Source organism: Antechinus flavipes, chromosome 2 (genome assembly GCF_016432865.1).
Source record: "Antechinus flavipes isolate AdamAnt ecotype Samford, QLD, Australia chromosome 2, AdamAnt_v2, whole genome shotgun sequence".
Classification (NCBI taxonomy): Eukaryota; Metazoa; Chordata; class Mammalia; order Dasyuromorphia; family Dasyuridae; genus Antechinus; species Antechinus flavipes.
The window spans coordinates 248,240,752-248,259,143 of NC_067399.1; the positions used below are offsets into that span (position 1 = coordinate 248,240,752).

Genomic DNA, 18,392 nt, shown 5'->3' on the forward strand with positions numbered 1-18,392 from the left:
TCTAAATGTGTAGATATATCTTTTTTTTATTCATCATGTATTTACCAAATGCCTGCTATGTTTAGAGCACTGTGCCAGGAGACTTGTCTTGAAAGATTTGACAATCTAGTAGGTAATTGCTTTGGGACATAGATAATTATAATGGTGTTTTTCTTAAGCTAGTTACACTTATACTGTATATTTGGTGAAGACATATGCACTACATGATTATGTGCACACACACTAACATAAAAAACCCCCCCACATATATTCACAGATTGTGGAAGGACTAGAATCTACATGAGTAAAGCAAAGCTCTATCCCAGTAAAACCCTAGTTCTTTTGAAATATTTTTAGTAGACATAGGATTCAATGGTAGAAAAGACCTTTGTTGTTATTGTTCAGTTGTTTCAGTCACATTCAATTCTTTATGACCTCGTTTAGGATTTTTTCGGCTGGATATTGGATACTAGGGGGGTTTGCCATTTCCCTCTCCAGCTCATTTTACAGATAAGGAAACTGAAGCAAACAGTGTTAAGTGACTTACCCAGGGTCACAAGCTCGTAAGTGTCTGAGGCTACATTTGAACTTGTGAAGGTGAGTCTTTTGACTCTAGGCCTGGCACTCTATTCTCTGTGCTACATAGCAGCTTATATAAATAGTAGATAAGCAAAATTTAAAATAAATACACATGCATATACAAATAAACAAGTATATTTAAATACAGGAAAAAAAGTAAAAGTTATCGTTGAATCTGGGTATTAATATTAGCTTTACTTATCTGCTATGACTCTAAGAAATTTACTTTTCCCTTAGTCTCAATTTCCTTATCTCTAAAAGGAGAGAACTAGAAAGGTGATCTCTAAGATCTTTTCTACTGCTGAATCCTACAGTCCTACAAAAATATTTTAAAAGCTCTAGGGTTTCATTGGAATAGATGCTTGTGCAACCCATGAAAATCACAACCTTTCCATATAAGTAAACATTATTTACAAATTACAGTGGCTCCCAATAAATTACATTACCTGCCAGCCAAAGGTTGTTGAACATCTCTGAATCTGAATGGGCTAATCTTTGAGCATTAGAATCAGATTCTGTTGCTGAATTTAGCCCAGAAATTTATCTAGTTTTATAGGACCTGCCAGGGTTTGCTTTCTGCTGGCATAGCCTACAAGATCTTATATCCATGCCATTATGAAACATTGGAAGGGCTACTGTAAAACAACTGGAAAGGAAAATTAAGCAAAAAAGCAAGTTAACTTGTTTTCTTGCCTTATGTTGAGAAGCTAACTTTTTCTCCCATGCACAGGCTGTCCAATTGTTCAAATTACTGATTAGAGCAAATGACCATGGAGAGCCATCATTGTCATCCACTGCTACTGTTAACATAGCTGTTGAAGAGGGAAACAGTCACATGCCTGTATTTACTAAGGAAGATGTAAGTTCAATAGCTAATTTCTGTTTTGTTTGTTTATTTGCTGGGGCAGTTGGGGTTAAGTGACTTGCCCAGGGTCACACAGCCTCAGGTTCTCCTGACTTCAGGGCTGGTGCTCTATCCACTGCATCACCTAGCTGCCCTCTAACTTCTGTTTTTTAATCATCATAATGACCAATAATATCTGGTCTCCAGTTTGTATCATCCTAGGGTGTGTGTGATTGTTTTGACAGGGTGAGAGATGTCATGAAATCTGAAGAATCAGGTTGGTTGTAATTTATCTTAATTGGTTGTAATTAAGTTGGTTGTAATATCTTAATATGTAAAAGGGATTAAGTGACAAAATGTGATTTGGGTGTCAGGAAATAATATCCAAAATGATAGCATTTTACAAGAGAAAAAAAGACTGAGAATCATTATTCTTGACCAATAAGAGAGTATTATTTTGAATGTGAATGATTTTCTTTTAGATGAATTAAGAAATTAGCAAGTATTTAGTGTCTATTTCCGATTTTTTTGTGTAGGATTAAAAGAAAATATTTCCCCAAATAGTTAAGTATTTTAAAAACAATCATATTTTATTTTCTAAATCAAAGTGAGATAAATAAAAAACCAAACGCATAACAAACTTGATTATAATATTGAAAGATATTATTTTTGAGCTTGTTTCATTTTTTCCCCCTGATTTAGCAAAGCTTGACAAATAACTCCAGAAAATAGGATTCTGCTCTTTTGTTTTTGTTGCTTTAGTTTGAAGACTCCAAAATGTTACTAAGGTTATTGAATAACCAATTATTTTAAGACTTATTTGTGATATAAAAGTATTTTCGGAATCTCTGTAGTTATCATAATTCACATTTCTGTGGTACCAAAAACTTTATAAGGTAGGTAGCACAAGGAAAAATTTTTCCATTTTACAGATAAAGAAACTGATTCTTATCCAAAGTATTAGAACTAGAATTTGGACTCAGATTTACTGACTCTCTAATACTCTTTACATTAATCTAGAGTACCTCTCCTTTTGTCTTTTACCAGCAGTTTTATATTACAACACATTCATAAAAACAATTTAAAGAATATTTTGAAATATTAGGAAAATAGCATGTTCAAGAGAACTTTAAAAAAATCATTTTATTTTTAACAGTCCAAGTAGCAGGCAGAGAATATGCCTCATTATCATTGGTTATACTGCTATCAAATAACTAGAATTTCAAATTCTTTTAGAGATTTCAGTAAAGAGATGTGTCCAGGCTTCTGAGTTAATAAGCTAGATAGAGAAAGAAAATGAGAGAAGTTTTCTTTGTCTTAGTAGCACTGACTTAATGATTGCTTCTTTCAGTATAAAATACAGATTTCTGAAGGTCAAATACAACAGGAAGTGCTAAGGCTCCTAGTGCAAGATGATGATTCTCCATTCACGCCTGCCTGGAAAGTAAAATACAAAATATTACATGGTAATGAAGAAGAACACTTCGATATTGTAACAGATCCTGGGACCAATGAAGGAATTTTAAATGTCATCAAGGTAAAGTCTTGGCCTAGTTGCACTAGCCAGACATATTCTAGTATATTTTCTGATTTTCTCAGATTTCCCTGAATTCTTCATAATTTCCCTCTCTTATGATGAAATAAATTCTATTATTTTCATATATCAAAATTTGTTCAGCTATTTGCAATTTCCAGGTCCTTGTTACTAAGAGATGACTATGAAAATTTTCTGTTGACATCTCAGAGATCTATGTTTAGTAAGAATATTATTAAGTCAAAGCAGAATGTACCTTTTAATGACTTTTCAAATATAATTCAATTTTTTTTCTATAAGTTTGTACCAATTTGCATTAGTATGTTGGTCCTTCCAGCTCTCCCCCTGACAATATCCACTTCTGTTATGTGTAATTTTAAATAGTTTGATGAGTATGAAATTATTGGCGTATATCTAAATCTGAAAGGGATCTTTGAGGTCTGAGTTCAGTTCCCTCATTTTGTAGACAAGGAAGTTGAGGCCTAAAGAGTTAAGTGATTTGTCCACATTCTCTCAGGTAGGACATAGGAAGAATTTGAAAGTAGGTCCTTTGATGACAAATTTAGTGCTTTGTCCCACAATGAAAGATAATTTGGTTTTATTTATATCCATTTTATCATTAGTGATTTGGACCTTAGCTTTAAAAGACTGGGACAATTGCCAATTGTCCTGACCTATATGTTGCCAATGAACTCTGATCATTCTAGGGAAAAAATGATGACTATGCAGCCTTGCCTCACTTAAATCCAGAAGACCTCACCCTTTTGACGTGATTGGGCCTCTTAAAAAACTAAATACATGACCAGCCCTGAAGTCAGGAGGAGTTGAATTCAAATCTGACCTTAGACACTTAACACTTCCTAGCTATGTAATCCTGGGCAAGTTGCTTAACCCCAAATGCCTCAGGAAAAAAAAAAAAAGAATCAAGGATGAACAGCAATGTGATTTAGAAAAAATTTTCATAAGGCTGTTGATAATTTTCTCTTATCTACTCTTTTACCTTCATTTATTTAGTCAAAGCTGAATTAGTAAACTGTGTGCTATAGTCTTTTAAATCAACATTGTCTCTTTTTGGTCAATATCTGCCCATAATCAGTTTCCTTATATATGGCCAGAATCTAAAAGGTATGAAATCTTGGAAAGAAAATTCTCAAGCTTGGCATGTCCCTCCTGTTTCCATTGCTTTATGCATTCTTAGAAATTAATATATTTGTTTCCTATATGTCTCTGTTCCCCTACCACATTAAATCACTTTGTATATTGGGCAACTGTGTTATAAATATACATATTCTCAACATTCCTCCGATTTTGTAATCTTGCTTTTTACATTAATTTTTCATTTAGTTTTGATTTTGGTTGTATTTTTCTACTTTTATTGATAGTGATTTTATTTAGCCATGAAAAAAAAAATCCATATATGATCTGAGAATGAGATGAAGACTTTCTTGTAAAAGATAATGTGAATGTTCCATAGGAGAATTGGCCTGGACCAAGAGAGTGGTCTTAAGAACTTAAGACCAAAGAAGTGAAATACAGAGAAGCATAGTTCTACTCACTTTGGTGGCATTTTCTAATGATTAGGGCTTCTTTTAGAACTCTGATTAATGAAAGAATCAACCATGATTCTTGAAGACTGATCATAATATCATAGATTGTGCTGAAAGGGACCTTAGAATAAGAGGAGAGGAAGAAGACAGCATGAGAATTAGTGGGGAGAGGGTGGTTATTGATACTGAAGACCAAAAAAAAAAAAAAAAAAAAGGAAAAGGAAAAGCAATGTGTTCATCAGGCATGGAAGGAAAATGTTCAAAAGAGTTCAGAAAAAAAAGTCTAGAGGTCAATAGACAAGATAGCTTTGGAATATTTTGAATTAAGTATAGACTTAAAAAAAAAAGCTGTATATAATCAGAGTCATGGTTTCATATGAAAATTTTTTTCCTATTCTTTTCAGATAGAAATAGAGAGTTGCATTTGTTGGTGTTTGTCATATTTAAAATAACACAGACAGATAAATAGATAGATGAATGAATGAGTAAATAAATGAATAAATAAGTAAACAAATATGTAATTAAATGAATAAAATACATAAATAAAAGAGTTTCCCTCATAAGATAGTGAATTTCCTATCCCTAGAAAGAGACCTTAAAACCAAGGTTATAAAGTTATTTGTTGGGAATGTTGTGGAAAGAAGTCTTTCAAATATGAGTTATCTAAATTAATCTCTGATGGCCGATTAATACCTGAGATTCTTTGATTCTGTAATATAGAGGTAACAAAGATCATAAGGTCCCAGTTTCATATTTGCTACAAGACATATTTGCTAATAAAGTCTTCTATTTGGGATTGACAGCCTTTGGATTATGAAAACCTGCCAGACAGAAAACTTGTTATTGTAATTGAAAATGAAGAACCATTCTCTTCATGTGAAAAAGACCAATTTGGCAATGGAACCAGCACTGCAACTGTGAATGTGAAGGTTATTGATACTAATGACCCTCCTCAGTTCCATCCTCCTAATATTATCGTTCAAGAAGTTGATGGAGCTGGTCCTGGGATCCAGTTGGGAAGATATAATGCTACAGACCCAGATGGGAACAGCAAGAACATAAGGTGAAGATATAATAGAGGAAATGAGGGTTATTTTCCATTTGGAATGAATCATATACCATCACATGATGCTATTGTTATTGCTTAAAATCTTCACTTTTTCAGTATTGGTATTTCAGAAGTGATATGGTTTCCTTGGCAAGGATGCTCCTGCTACATGTATAAATTACAATCTCTCCACACCTTAAAGAATGGCCTAATGATCTGCTGTAGTTAAAAACATAATCACCCTATGGCATCTGCGCTTTGGTGAAGAGATTTTCCAAGGCTAACTACGCAGGTCCTTATGACAAATGCACAGGCTGTTGCCAGAACCATATAGTAGAACCTTTTCCAACTTGACTAGACCTGACTGAGGCTATACTCCATTTGAATATCTGTGAATCCAGCCTTACTACCACACTACTACACAATGTTTTAGTAGAGGTTTTACACGGTCAACTGATTTCTCCTGTGTTCAATTCTGATTCCATGATAAAATGGATTACCCCAATAATGAATTAATTTTAGTTACAAAAAAAGAAAAGACAAGGACTTTTAAACTTAAGCCTCTGTAAAAGCTAACATTCTTGTAGCACTTTTAAGGGATACAAAATACTTTACATCTATTATTCCATTTGATTCTTTCAGCTTTCTTGTAACCTTAAAATCATACAATTGGGGGCACAGGTAGGTGCAGTGGATAGAGCACTAGCCCAGAAGTCAGGAGGACCTGAGTTCAAATCTGGCCTCAGACACTTAACTTCCTAACTGTGTGACCCTGGACAAGTCACTTAATCCCAATTGCCTCAGGGAGAAAAAAAAAAAGGTAAAATAAATTAAAATCATACAGTTAGTGCTGGAGGGGATCTAAAAAGTTTCCTAGTCCAACTCCCTTATTTAACAGAACAGGGGTCTGAAGGATTAAGAGACTTGCTTATCCAAACTCAAAGTATAAGGTTTAGGATTTGAATCTAATCTCTCTGATTCCAAATCCTGTCCTCTTTCTGTTGCAGCAGGCTATTGAGTTACAGTGTGACACTATCTTTCCTCTCCAGTCCATTTGCATCTAATTTGAATGAGGTCTCAGATCCAAGGTTACCAGAGAATTGTTTTCTTAATGCTTCAGATACTACAAGGATGAATGATTTGCCACTTATAGTGCCTCTGTTTTGTAAACACTGATGCCATTTGTGTTTGCAGAGTTTTAGTTGCCTGATGATGTGAAACTATAAATGGAAGGCAGCAGCTTCTTTGAAAATTTTAGCTCGTCAAGTTTTAAAATGGAATGATTAAAAAGCCCTGGATTTTAAGAAGGAATAGAGAAGCCCTCCTAAGGGCTTGCAGTGTTCTGGTTGATTGTTTATTTAGGTGGGAGGAAACTCTATCTGTGCCTCTGAATTATCTATTGCTGATAATTTGATCAAGATCTGTTATACCACAAGATCAGAGAGACTTTGAACACCTTACTATTTAATAAGAGTACATGACATTATGTCACATACTGGAAGAACTAGGGAAGGGATCTTAGTGATGATATCTAATTCAACTCCATTATTTTAAAAAATAAGGAAATAGAGATTTATAGAGAAATTACTTGCCAGAAACTATACACATAACATAATATACATAACAAAACTGGGATTAGAACTCAGTTTTTCTAAATACGCTACAAGGGAAAATAAAAGATTATATATATCACCTTATGTACTTAGCTAGAAGTTTCTCTGACTAGAACCCTCTCTTCACATAATGGAATAATTCAAATCATAGACCACAAAATAAAATCAGAGACCAGAGACAAGAGAGTCTGAATCTTAGATTTTAGACTTCCTTTAAGTGAGACTTTAGACATTAGAACTGGGAGAGTTCTTAGAACCTAAAACCTTCTATGGTTGCTGTTATTGCGTTATTTAGATCATGTCTGAAATCCAATGGGGTTTGTCAAAGATAATAGAATGATTTGTTATTTCTTTCTCCAGCTCATTTTATAGATGAGGAAAATGAGGTAAACAGGAAGTAATTTGCCCAGGATCACATATATAATGTCTGAGGCCAGATTTAAACTCAGAACAGCCTGCCACAATATTCCCTGTGCTGCCTGCTACCCAGAACTTTCTGCGATAGAGACCCATAGTATACATAACCATAGAATGGTAAGGATAGTAGAAATACAGAATTACAGGGCTGGAAGGGGCCCATCTCCTCATTTTACAGCAGACAAAAATTGAAATTTCATGTTTCTTTGAATCATTTTGTTAGTATGGAATCTGATCATTAAGCAAGTAGTTAGATGAAGTTTCATTCTTTATTAAAATATAATATTCTCCCTGAATCAATATAGTTATTATTAATACAAAATGGAGAGCCAAGGGGAAACTAGGATTAGATAATATGAATTTTCATTGATTCTTCTGTATTATTGTACATCTCATTTTGCAGAGCTGCCAACCTTTATGTCTTTCACCCCATTCGTGAATTGTAGCCTAATTCTAAATTTAAATTTTCTTTTCGTGGGCATTGTGATTTCCCTAAAACATTAAAAAAAATTTAATATCTTTTTGTTTTTGTCATATTTATATCCTAGTATTCTCCTTTGTTGGCTCTTCCCCAGAGAACCAAAGGAGGAAAAAAAAATAGAGAGAGGAAGAGTAAAAAGTAATTCTTGAAAACTAAGTAATCTACCAACCAAGATTGACAGTACATTCATTATTTCATACCCAGTCTCCCACTATTGCAAAGAAGAGGGAAGACGCTTTTTTCTGTATTCCTGTTTGCCAAACTTTATCATTTTTTAAGCAGCATTGAATTTCATTTTATAGTTGTTATTGTCCTTTCATTTACATCAGTTGTAGTCACTGTAAATATTGTTTTCCTGGTTCCCCTCTTGTTACTTTTAAATTGTTTTTTTCTTCCTTCTAAAGGTTTAGACTGGTTCATGATCCTGCCAGGTGGGTCACTGTGGATGAACGCTCTGGTGTGGTTACCACAGTGAAACATGTGGATCGGGAATCCCCATATGTGAACAACAGCTTTTACACAATTATCGTCAATGCCATTGATGATGGTAAGCATATAACTCAGCCATAGACAACCCAATGTCCCTGCATGAGGAGAAAAGAATACTCATGAGAATCTTGGACCAGAATCCGTAAAACTAATATAGTTATCCTTGCCTTCCCACAATCACAGAGAAACCTGGGAGAACAGTGTTCTAGGAGGAAAAACTATGATAGTTCCATAGGAGGCTATTAGAAGTTATGGAAGTTGTAGTCAAATTATATCCTTTGCCAATTTTTGTACCTGTTTTTTCCAAGCAAACTATCCTTGGTAAATATTTAGCATACTTTCTCCTTATTTGTGAATCCTAAGGAGGAAAGGAAAGAGAATAAACCTTAATATAGTACTTAGTATTTGCCAGACCCATTTGCCTAGCACTTTTTTAAAAGTGAACTGAATACAAAATAAGAAAAAACAATAGAAAAAGAAATACAGAAAAGGAAAATAAAATCAAAACAAATAAGAAAAAACAGAATAGAAAAAGAAAGACAGAAAGGGAAAATAAAACAAAATATTGTCATGTACCCAGTAGAACATCAGAAAAAATTCAAAATATATAACAATAAATTTTCATAATAATAGAAGAGATTGTATTCATCAGTGCCCATCTTTCCTTTGTTTCCTTGTAGGTTATTCTTTTGTTCTTTGCTGTGCACTTTTTACTTCATATATATATACACACATAGATGCATATAAACCTACATATATTCAGATACACACACGTATATATGTAATATACATAGCCATTTATCCATATGTAAACATGCATCTAAAACAATATTAATATATGCCAAGTACTTTTTATAATTTTTTTCTCATTTAATTTTATAATAACTTATGGGGTAGATGCTATTATTATTTTCATTTTGCCATTTTATAAAAATGAATCTAACAGAGTTTGTTTTACTTTCTCAAGATCACACAGCTAACAAAAAGCTAAAGTTGAATTTTAACTTAGGTTTTTCTCACTCTTGGCCCAGTTCTTTTTCTACTGCACCACCAGCTGCCTCTAAGAAGGTCAAACATCTTTAAAGTGGGGTGGTTTATGGCTATGTTACAATCCTTCAAGTCTGAATTCATAAGCCAAAGTACAAGGGAATAAAGTTTAGTAGGTGAAAGTTAGTTAATATTTAAACTATTTGGATAATTTAAAGTTTTTAAAAGTTTATGAACTGAAAGCTGTCACTCAGTAGAGTGTATAACACTCTTATCTTAAAACTTCACTTTAATTTCTTAGATATTAAATCCACTTTCTTAATAAGCATTAACTAAAGAAATTTAGAGCCCTGAAATCTGGATTCATGTTTTGCATGAATTTTACATATTTTTACATATTTTACATATTTTCCACTGATTTGATTTCTTAAAATAACAATTTTCATTTCTATACTACTTGTAAGATTTATAATTTGCTTTCCTCTCAATAGTCCTGTGAAGTAAATAATAAATGTCATCACCTCATTTTGTGGAGGAGCTCATTTAATTTTTTTTAACAATAACTTTTTATTTTTAAAATACATGCAAAGATAGTTTTCAACATTCACCCTTACAAAATCTTGCGTTCCATATTTTTCTCTCTTCCTTGCCCCTACCCCTAAGTAGACAACAAGTAATTTAAGTTAAACATGTGCAATTCTTCAAAACATATTTCTGCATTTATCATGCTGCCCAAGAAAAATAAAACCAAAAAAGGAAAAAATGAGAAAGAAAAAAATAACAAGCAAACAACAACAAAAAAAGGTGAAAATACTATGTTATGCTCTACATTTAGTCCTTGCTCTCTGGATGATTCTTTCTATCACAATGCTATTGGAACTGGAGGAGCCCATTTTTAAGTCCAGAGAAATTGAGGTTTGCCCAGGGTCACAGATAGGGTTAGAGCTAGGATTTTAATAAACCATTATTTTAAAATACTTTTTAATAGACATTTTGAGTTTTTCATTACATAGGAAAATAGATTCAAGCTGTTTTCAAATTGATTAGTGGTTTTTTATGCTGAAATATGGGTCAGTGATTAATTAGAAATCATTTTCCTGAAACACTTTCATTGTCACTAATTTTATTCTTATTTATATATTTTTTGGTGTAATCAAGGAATATATACCTTAAGTTGGGGGGCAGGAGTGAATATAAATCCACTGATCTGTTCTCTTTCTATTCTAAGGTATCCCGCCTCAGACAAGTACAGGAACTATGATGCTTTTTCTTTCTGACGAGAATGACAATACACCTAGTCTTGTTAAACCTTTCATGGAAGTTTGTAAGATGGAGCAGAATGCATCTTTTCTTGTGGAAGCTGAGGATAAAGATTTAGATCCATTCTCTGGTCCTTTTACGTTTAAGTTAGATGATTCTTCTGGAAATATAAAAGATACTTGGAAGCTAGGGAACAATTTTGGTAAGTTTTTCTCCTTTGTGCTTTGTGTTAATTGATATATATTATATGGTACCTTGCATATAGTAGGCATTTAATAAATATTTGAAAAAATATGCATTTGTGGCTTTTAGTTGATCTAGTTTTAAGTGGTACTTACTGTTTGTATATAATAAAATTTATAATATTCTGATCTACAGCTGAGTCTTTTTTTTTTTTCTTGTAGGTTATTCTGTGGAACTTCTAATGGTAAGAAGTCTCCCAAATGGTAATTATTCAGTGCCCTTCATTATCTTAGATAAACAAGGATTTTTCAAGAAACAGATGCTATATGTGAAGCTGTGTTCCTGTCTCAATGGAATTACCTGCATAGACTCTTCAATGGCCTTTGTAGAACTTGGTGGAGTTGCCATTACCCTGATATGTGTAGCTTTCATATTATTGGCAGGTCAGTAGTCAGCTTCCTACATTCTCAGTGATATCCCAGTTTTTATTGGCTAAGAAAACAGCATTTCTATCCAATAATCCATTAAGTCATGGACCAGGAATAGAAAGGAAAGAGTGGGGGAGAAGGGAAGTGTGACTCTGGACTATTACAGGGACTTAGATGCTTAAGCATGAGCTAGATAACATGGCAGAGGGAATTCTCTCTTAGAATATGGATCAATGGTTCCTTTTGGTGAAAAGATACATTTTTGTTGATCTCTTTTGTTTTTATATTATTAAAATTTCCCCTTTATTCTCTTCCTTCTTCCCAGAGAGCTATCCCATATAAAGCCCTGTTTTTTAAGATGATAAAAATCTTCTAAATAGTTAATATACATTTGTTCAACTGACAAAATGAATTTGAATTTTTTTCTCTCCATCACAGTAGCCCTACTTTTCTTGCTGCAGTTTTCTTTTGGATCTGCAAACAAGAGGCAGCCAAAACCTTTTCCTTATGAACCGGGCAGTCAGTCCTTGATCACATATAATGATGAAAGTGAAAACACTTCAACACTGGTAATAAATTGTATTTTAATGTGTTTTTTTTCAGACATCATCTTGAATGATGTTTATGCTATACCATATACACATGCTGAGTCACTCACTCGTTTGATTCACTCCCATCATCTATTACCCCTTATCTTCTCTCTTCCATTTTTTCCCACTTCTTTCCATGTTCTATGTCATCCTCCCTATTCAGTGAATTCCACTGGCTCCCTATTACTTAAAGGATTAAATTTAAAAATTTTTATTTGGCATTCAAAGCTCCTTACAATCAGGCCCCCTTCTACCTTTCTAGTCTTCTTACACATCATTCTGCTCCCCACACTATGTAATTCAGTGACACTACTCGCCTTGCTTTTTCTTGCACAATATATTCCATTTGCTGTCTTGAGGAATTTTCACTGGGCATCCCTGAGGCCTAGAATTCTCTTTTCATTTTTACTTTTAGGTCTCTCTGACTTCTTTCAAGTCCCAAGTAAAACCCTAACTTCTATAAGACTTAAAAAAGGCTTTCCCAGTGCCTCTTAATTTTAGTTCTTCCTGTTTGATTTTCTTCAATTTATCCTGACTATAGTTGTTTGCATGATGTCCTTTCCATTAAGACTGTGAGCCCCTTTAGAGAAGTTTTTTTTTTCTTTTTATTTGTAGGATTTAGTACAGTGCCTGACACATAGTAGGTAGTTAATATGTGCTTGTTAACTAAAACACATCTTAAGTAGAAAATCAAGAAAACATTTTCCATAGGAGATTCCTTAAGAGACGAAACTTTTTTTGGTCTTTGTATTCCTGAAACTTATTACTGTACATTAAACACAGTAATCACCTAATAAATGTTTTTTGGATTAAATTTCTTGCATTATTCTATGCCCCAATCATTTTTATTTTATGTGTTTTGGGAAACGAAAGAAAACAGGTCTGACATGAGGCTTTTTACAGTGGAAGGCCAGAGTACTAGCCCCTTCCAGGAATTGTCCCAGTAAAGGAAAAACCTAGTCCAGACTATAATTCAAGCAGGAAGTGAGGACTAGGGAGCCCATCCAAAGACATGTGATACGTGTGTGTGATAACCCCATCTGTTTGCAATCTGTTACTATTATGACTCACATGCTATCCCTAACCCTGGCAATAGCACCAGGTCAACTGTGCCCTAAGAACACACTCTCTAAATTAACAGCACTTCTTTGAGAATAAAAGGGCAGTTAAAAAGTCTAGTGAATAGAGAATGCCTTAGAATCAAGAAGATTCATCTTCTTGAATTCAAATGTGGCCTCCAACTCTTACTAGCTGTATGGCCCTGGGCAAGCGATTTAACCCTGTGTACCTCGGTCCTTCATCTGTAAAATGAACTAGAGAAGGAATAGGAAACCACTTCATTATCTTTGCCAAAAAAATCCCAGATGGGGTCACGAAGAGCTGGACAGCAGCAGTATCTATAAATAAAACCATATTTATCATGTGACAATATTGATATTGACATTCCTTCCATTGATGTAGGTACCAATGGCTCCATATCTTATTAGGACAATTTTTATTAATTGCTATAGCCAAAATTATTTTTCACCTGGTGTGCAGTTATCAGGTGATGAAGCACTTCAAATTTAGTGAGGCTGTTTTTCAGTCGAGAGACATATAGTCTGTCACTTGGCATGTAATTAAAGCTGTCCCTTCCTGCTTAATAAGAACTACTAGAATAACCTTTGAAAACCAAGTGTTACTTTTACTCCATGATGATCAATCACTCAATAAGCCTCAGAACAAGATGTCTATGATGAAATTTAAATTATATATAATAGTAAAGTAATATAATAACTATGAAGGTTTTTTTAATCAAGCCAAATAATTGATAAATCCTAAAGAATATTGTTACTTCATTCTCTCATCTCTAGAAATTGAAACTTTTATTATGGAAAAAATATGAAAAAATAACCAAATATTTTTGGGGAAAAAAAGCATGAAAATGACAATTTCTTCATGGATGTATAACTTCCAACAGTAGACCTCCGCTAAGATTACAAAATAGAGAAAAAGGACCTGGTTACAAATGAAATGAGGGGATTATGGTGAAATTATGTGTACTTTTAAATAGTTTTCATTATTTAAAAAATTGAAGGCTATAGGTTGTATAATGTTATAGCCTAATTATATACCTCTAATTCCTAATTATCTTCTATCTACTTCAATTTCACCGATAGACACTTCTCCCAATTCTTTGATTCTTCATTTAAATTCTGTTGTGTCCAACCAATTCACCTTCCCATCTCAAACCTGCTTTGTTCCTATGAATATGCCCAAGTTTAGTATCATCTGCTTATCTCTCTGATACCTCCTAATGTCCTTATATCCTCTTCTTCCTTACCATTCATACCTGGCCTCTAATATGATCCAAAAATTCAACTCACTCTCATCCTCCTATTTGTTTTATCCCTACTGGTTCCTTGATGTCATATATTCAAGTCACATATTAAGCAATTAATTTTATAGCATTCTTTGCATACAAAAACATGGCATAGTATTTTGTACTCCAGAATGAATCATGGATTTTCCCATATCTTAATAAAATGTTTATGCAGCATGTCTATAATCCTCATAGCCAACTTGAATGAGATAATCCAAGATAAAATTTCTACAAAGTTAAATAAGAATAAATATTGTCCTCAATTTTGATAATAAGCTTACATTTGGTCAAATAATTTACTTAATTAAAAACATTCCATAGTTGCCATCAGCCATCATAATTAACATAAAAAATGCTAATTAGCCTCTTTTCTAAAACCACTCAAGATACATTTATTACGTAACTATTATATGCAAGGTACTATACTAGAAACTTAAGATACAAAGAGAAAAAGGAAACAATCTCTGTTCTCTACGAAATGGAGGAAGACCTGGCATGTTTGTAGCAATGGGAAGGAAATCTGAAACTGAGGAGAGATTTAAGATGAAAAAGAGGGAAAGGTGAAAAGGACAAATTTATGGAAAGATTGTCCTTGGCAAAGAGAGGTGGGACTCTGCCTTTTCAAAGATTGTAGCAGAATAGGAGACAATGAAGAATAGGATTTCCATTGTAAAGTAAAAAGAGAGGAAATTTATTGTAGATGGACTTAATTTTCTCAGTAAAGTATGAAAAGTGAATCCTTACTAAGAATAGAGAGTAGGGAGATGAGGGGTCAAAAATGAAAAGAAAAATTGTAGATTAGCCTCTACAAAGGAATGTGATGAAAAATATAAAGTAGATAAAAACATATAGACTATTTTATCTAACCTATTTAATTTTCATTTGGAGAAACTAAGGTCCGTAGAGGGGGAAATTATTTGCTAGAGGTCATTCAGGTAGGAATTTTCCATGTCAAGACTTGAAACCAGGCCCTCTGACTCCAAATCCAATATTGTTTCTGTGGTGGCCACATTAGCTTACACTGTGCCTTCCCTTATCTTTTTTTAATTTGGCCTCAGAATACAGAGATAGGAACAATAGAAATTGCAGAGAGGCTGATTTCAGGTCAATTTGAGGAGAAATTTTTCCAACAGTTACATAAATCCCCAAGTAGAATGGACTTTTCAGGAGGTAGTTGTTTCTCCTTCATTGGAGTTTTCCAGCTAAGGGTTGGATGGTCATTGTTGGAGATGTTTTAGAAAAGATCTTTTTTTCAGGTATGAGATGGACTAGATACCTTCTGATTAAGATTCTGTGCTTGGCTGAAATCATACAGATATTTTTCTCTATGCCATTCACTTAAAACTTAGCATAAAGAATCTTTTAGTGTGATTTTTTTTGTGTGTGCATATGTGTCTTTTTTTGCTAACTAAATGAATTTTTTTGAAGAACTTTGAAAAGCTATTTGCTTTGTATACCCTTACAATGACAAGCGTCATAATCTGTTTATAGGAACTCAACAAAAACCTATTGGGTGGATTAAAATCATTACAGTGAAATCTCAGCAATAAATACAATGTTAATTCTATAACTATGAATTATCCATTAATTTTGCCAACAGTCCCTGAATAGTCTACTATTTTTGACCTTCCTAGGTCATCAGAAGATACCATATAAAATACCTATTTTAAGGTTCATTGTGTACTTTATTTATATCAGCCTCTTTATCACCATTTCTGTATTGTCAAACACACTTTGAATTTAGTACTTAGGTAAGAGAAATATACATCTATCTCCATACTTAAATATACTAGTGATTTCGTAGTTGATGCTTAAATTAATATTTACCATAAAACTCACTATTATATTTGTTTTGATTCAACTATGTACTGCTAAAGTTAAATACATTTTAGACCTAATTCTAGAAAATTTGCCATCTCTTACTTAAACATGCTATCTCTTTCCAAGGGCCGTTAAGTGGCATAATACATAGAATGCTGGACATAGAGTCAGGAAGATATGAATTTGAATATGGCCTCAGGTGCTTACTAACTGTGTGACTGTGAGCAAGTGATTTAACTATGTTTGCCTCAGTTTCCTCATCTGTAAAAATGAACCAAAGAAGGAAATGACAAATTACTCCAGTATCTTTGCAAAGAAAACCCAAAATGGGATCAGTCAGGCATGTAAAAATAACTGAATAGAAACAACATTGTTACTTGTTCATTATTGCTATTTTTATGCAATTTGAAAATGAAAAAACTTGCTTTTTGTTATAAAGAGTATAGAATTCATAACCTATTATTCTATAATTTCTAATATTTAAAATGGAATATGATGAATTTAGAATTTGTGTTTATATAGTTTTATGTTGTTCTTATGCAGAGAAAAATGTTTCAAGGTTTCTTTTTCCACTTATGATGGTAAATTTTGAAATAGAATAATGATAATGCATTCATTTGACATTTTGAAGTCTTTATTTGGCCATAATCATATAGCTAGTATATGAATTATTATTTAAACCAGATCTCCTGATTCCATATCTGTCAACTAATTATGGATTATAAATCTGTAATTTTTTGCTAATTTGCCATTCTTTCTTCCTCCCCCCCATCTGAGTTGAAAGTATAATCTGTATATAATTTAGAAATTAAACCTGCAGCCCTATCCTCATTAACAATGTTCTCCACCCAACTGAGCAAAATGACCATGGGCTTGAAATAAATATAGAAAAAAACCCAACCTAATAAATAAGCACTTCTAAAAAGCTGACTATGAGTTTTCTGATGTATTCATTCATTGTTATGTCGACCTTTCACTTTTTTCTCAAGATCATTAGAGCTATTGATCTATAGTATAAACATAAAAGACAAAGCTGTTGAAAGAATTTTCTACACTCTTATTCTATATATATGTGAATATATCTATTAGTAATATATCTGAGACCAAAGACCTTTTTAATTTACTGCAATGTAATTTTTGGGACATTTTTCAAATCACAATGTTTAAGGACTAATCACTTTATTAATATCAATACTGTGGTTAGAAAAAAATATTACTAAATGATTATGGAAAGGCTTTTTAACTTGGGAATTGTCTTTGACAAAAAAATTAGTTAACTCTTAAATGTTTTGGTGGTAAAATAGATTATTAAAAAGAACATGTTTTAATGAATAACTTTTAATATTAATAATTTAATAAATAACATTTTAATAAATGACTTTTAATAGCAAGACATAAACATAAGGATCCAATGTTCTCAAATACATTCTTATTTTTATAGCTGAATTCCTAAGAACTTGAGCGGTCCCTGATTGTGGTTGCTACAGTATAATCCCTCACATGTAAAGATAGTATAAGGATAGTTCTAATTCAAAGTCCCAGAGTAGTTATTTGTAATTATTTGGGGTGCAGCAAGTTTTCTAAAGGGTCTTCTGTGTTTACAGTGCTTTACTTGGTTCTGAGAGAAAAAAATTAGATAAGGCATGGCTTCTGATCAAATAGGAACTTAAAAGTCTTAGTGGGTGATAACATAATATTAAACAATAATGAGTGCTCAATTCTTTGAGAATTTGAAAGGTAAAATCTCATATGAAACCCCCAGGGAAAGAGGGAAGAAGGTCATTCCAAGTAAAGACACTGCCTAAAAACTAATGTCCAGTCTGGATGTGGGAGACACTATAACTCAGAATCAGTGACATATAGAAGCTAGTGTTGAAGAGTATTTCAGTTCAGTGGAATATGGTGACAAGCATATGTGACTCAGAGCTGGTGTGATTTCCTGCCTGTTTGGTTGCCTTAAGGCAGAAATAGTAGGTACAAACATAGGTTGTACTGATCTAGTAATACCTATCAGTGTTTCTACAAATTGAATTTTTTTTATGTTACAGCACTATCCAAATGACACAAGGAATCTACATACTAAAAGCCAACTGAAAAGGAAGGAAACAGAAATATCAGAGGGATTAACTGGAGTAAGAAGAATTTTTGTTTTTATTTTCTTTTTAGTTTTCCCTCTTTTTATACTGCAGTAATTTCCTAGTATGCTTCTTTCCAATTGAACCCTTTTTAA

General features: G+C 33.0%; 1 protein-coding gene across 1 annotated transcript in view; it reads left to right on the forward strand.

Moving 5' to 3' along the window:
- The window catches only part of CDH26 (cadherin 26), a 66,204-nt gene that overhangs the window by 32,627 nt on the left and 15,185 nt on the right, over nucleotides 1-18,392 (forward strand). Inside the window, exons 7-14 of the mRNA XM_051976682.1 lie at nucleotides 1,289-1,417; nucleotides 2,754-2,939; nucleotides 5,287-5,546; nucleotides 8,447-8,589; nucleotides 10,747-10,980; nucleotides 11,183-11,404; nucleotides 11,828-11,958; nucleotides 18,211-18,294. Coding sequence (XP_051832642.1) covers nucleotides 1,289-1,417; nucleotides 2,754-2,939; nucleotides 5,287-5,546; nucleotides 8,447-8,589; nucleotides 10,747-10,980; nucleotides 11,183-11,404; nucleotides 11,828-11,958; nucleotides 18,211-18,294 — 1,389 coding nt within the window. The remainder of the gene's footprint in view (nucleotides 1-1,288; nucleotides 1,418-2,753; nucleotides 2,940-5,286; nucleotides 5,547-8,446; nucleotides 8,590-10,746; nucleotides 10,981-11,182; nucleotides 11,405-11,827; nucleotides 11,959-18,210; nucleotides 18,295-18,392) is intronic.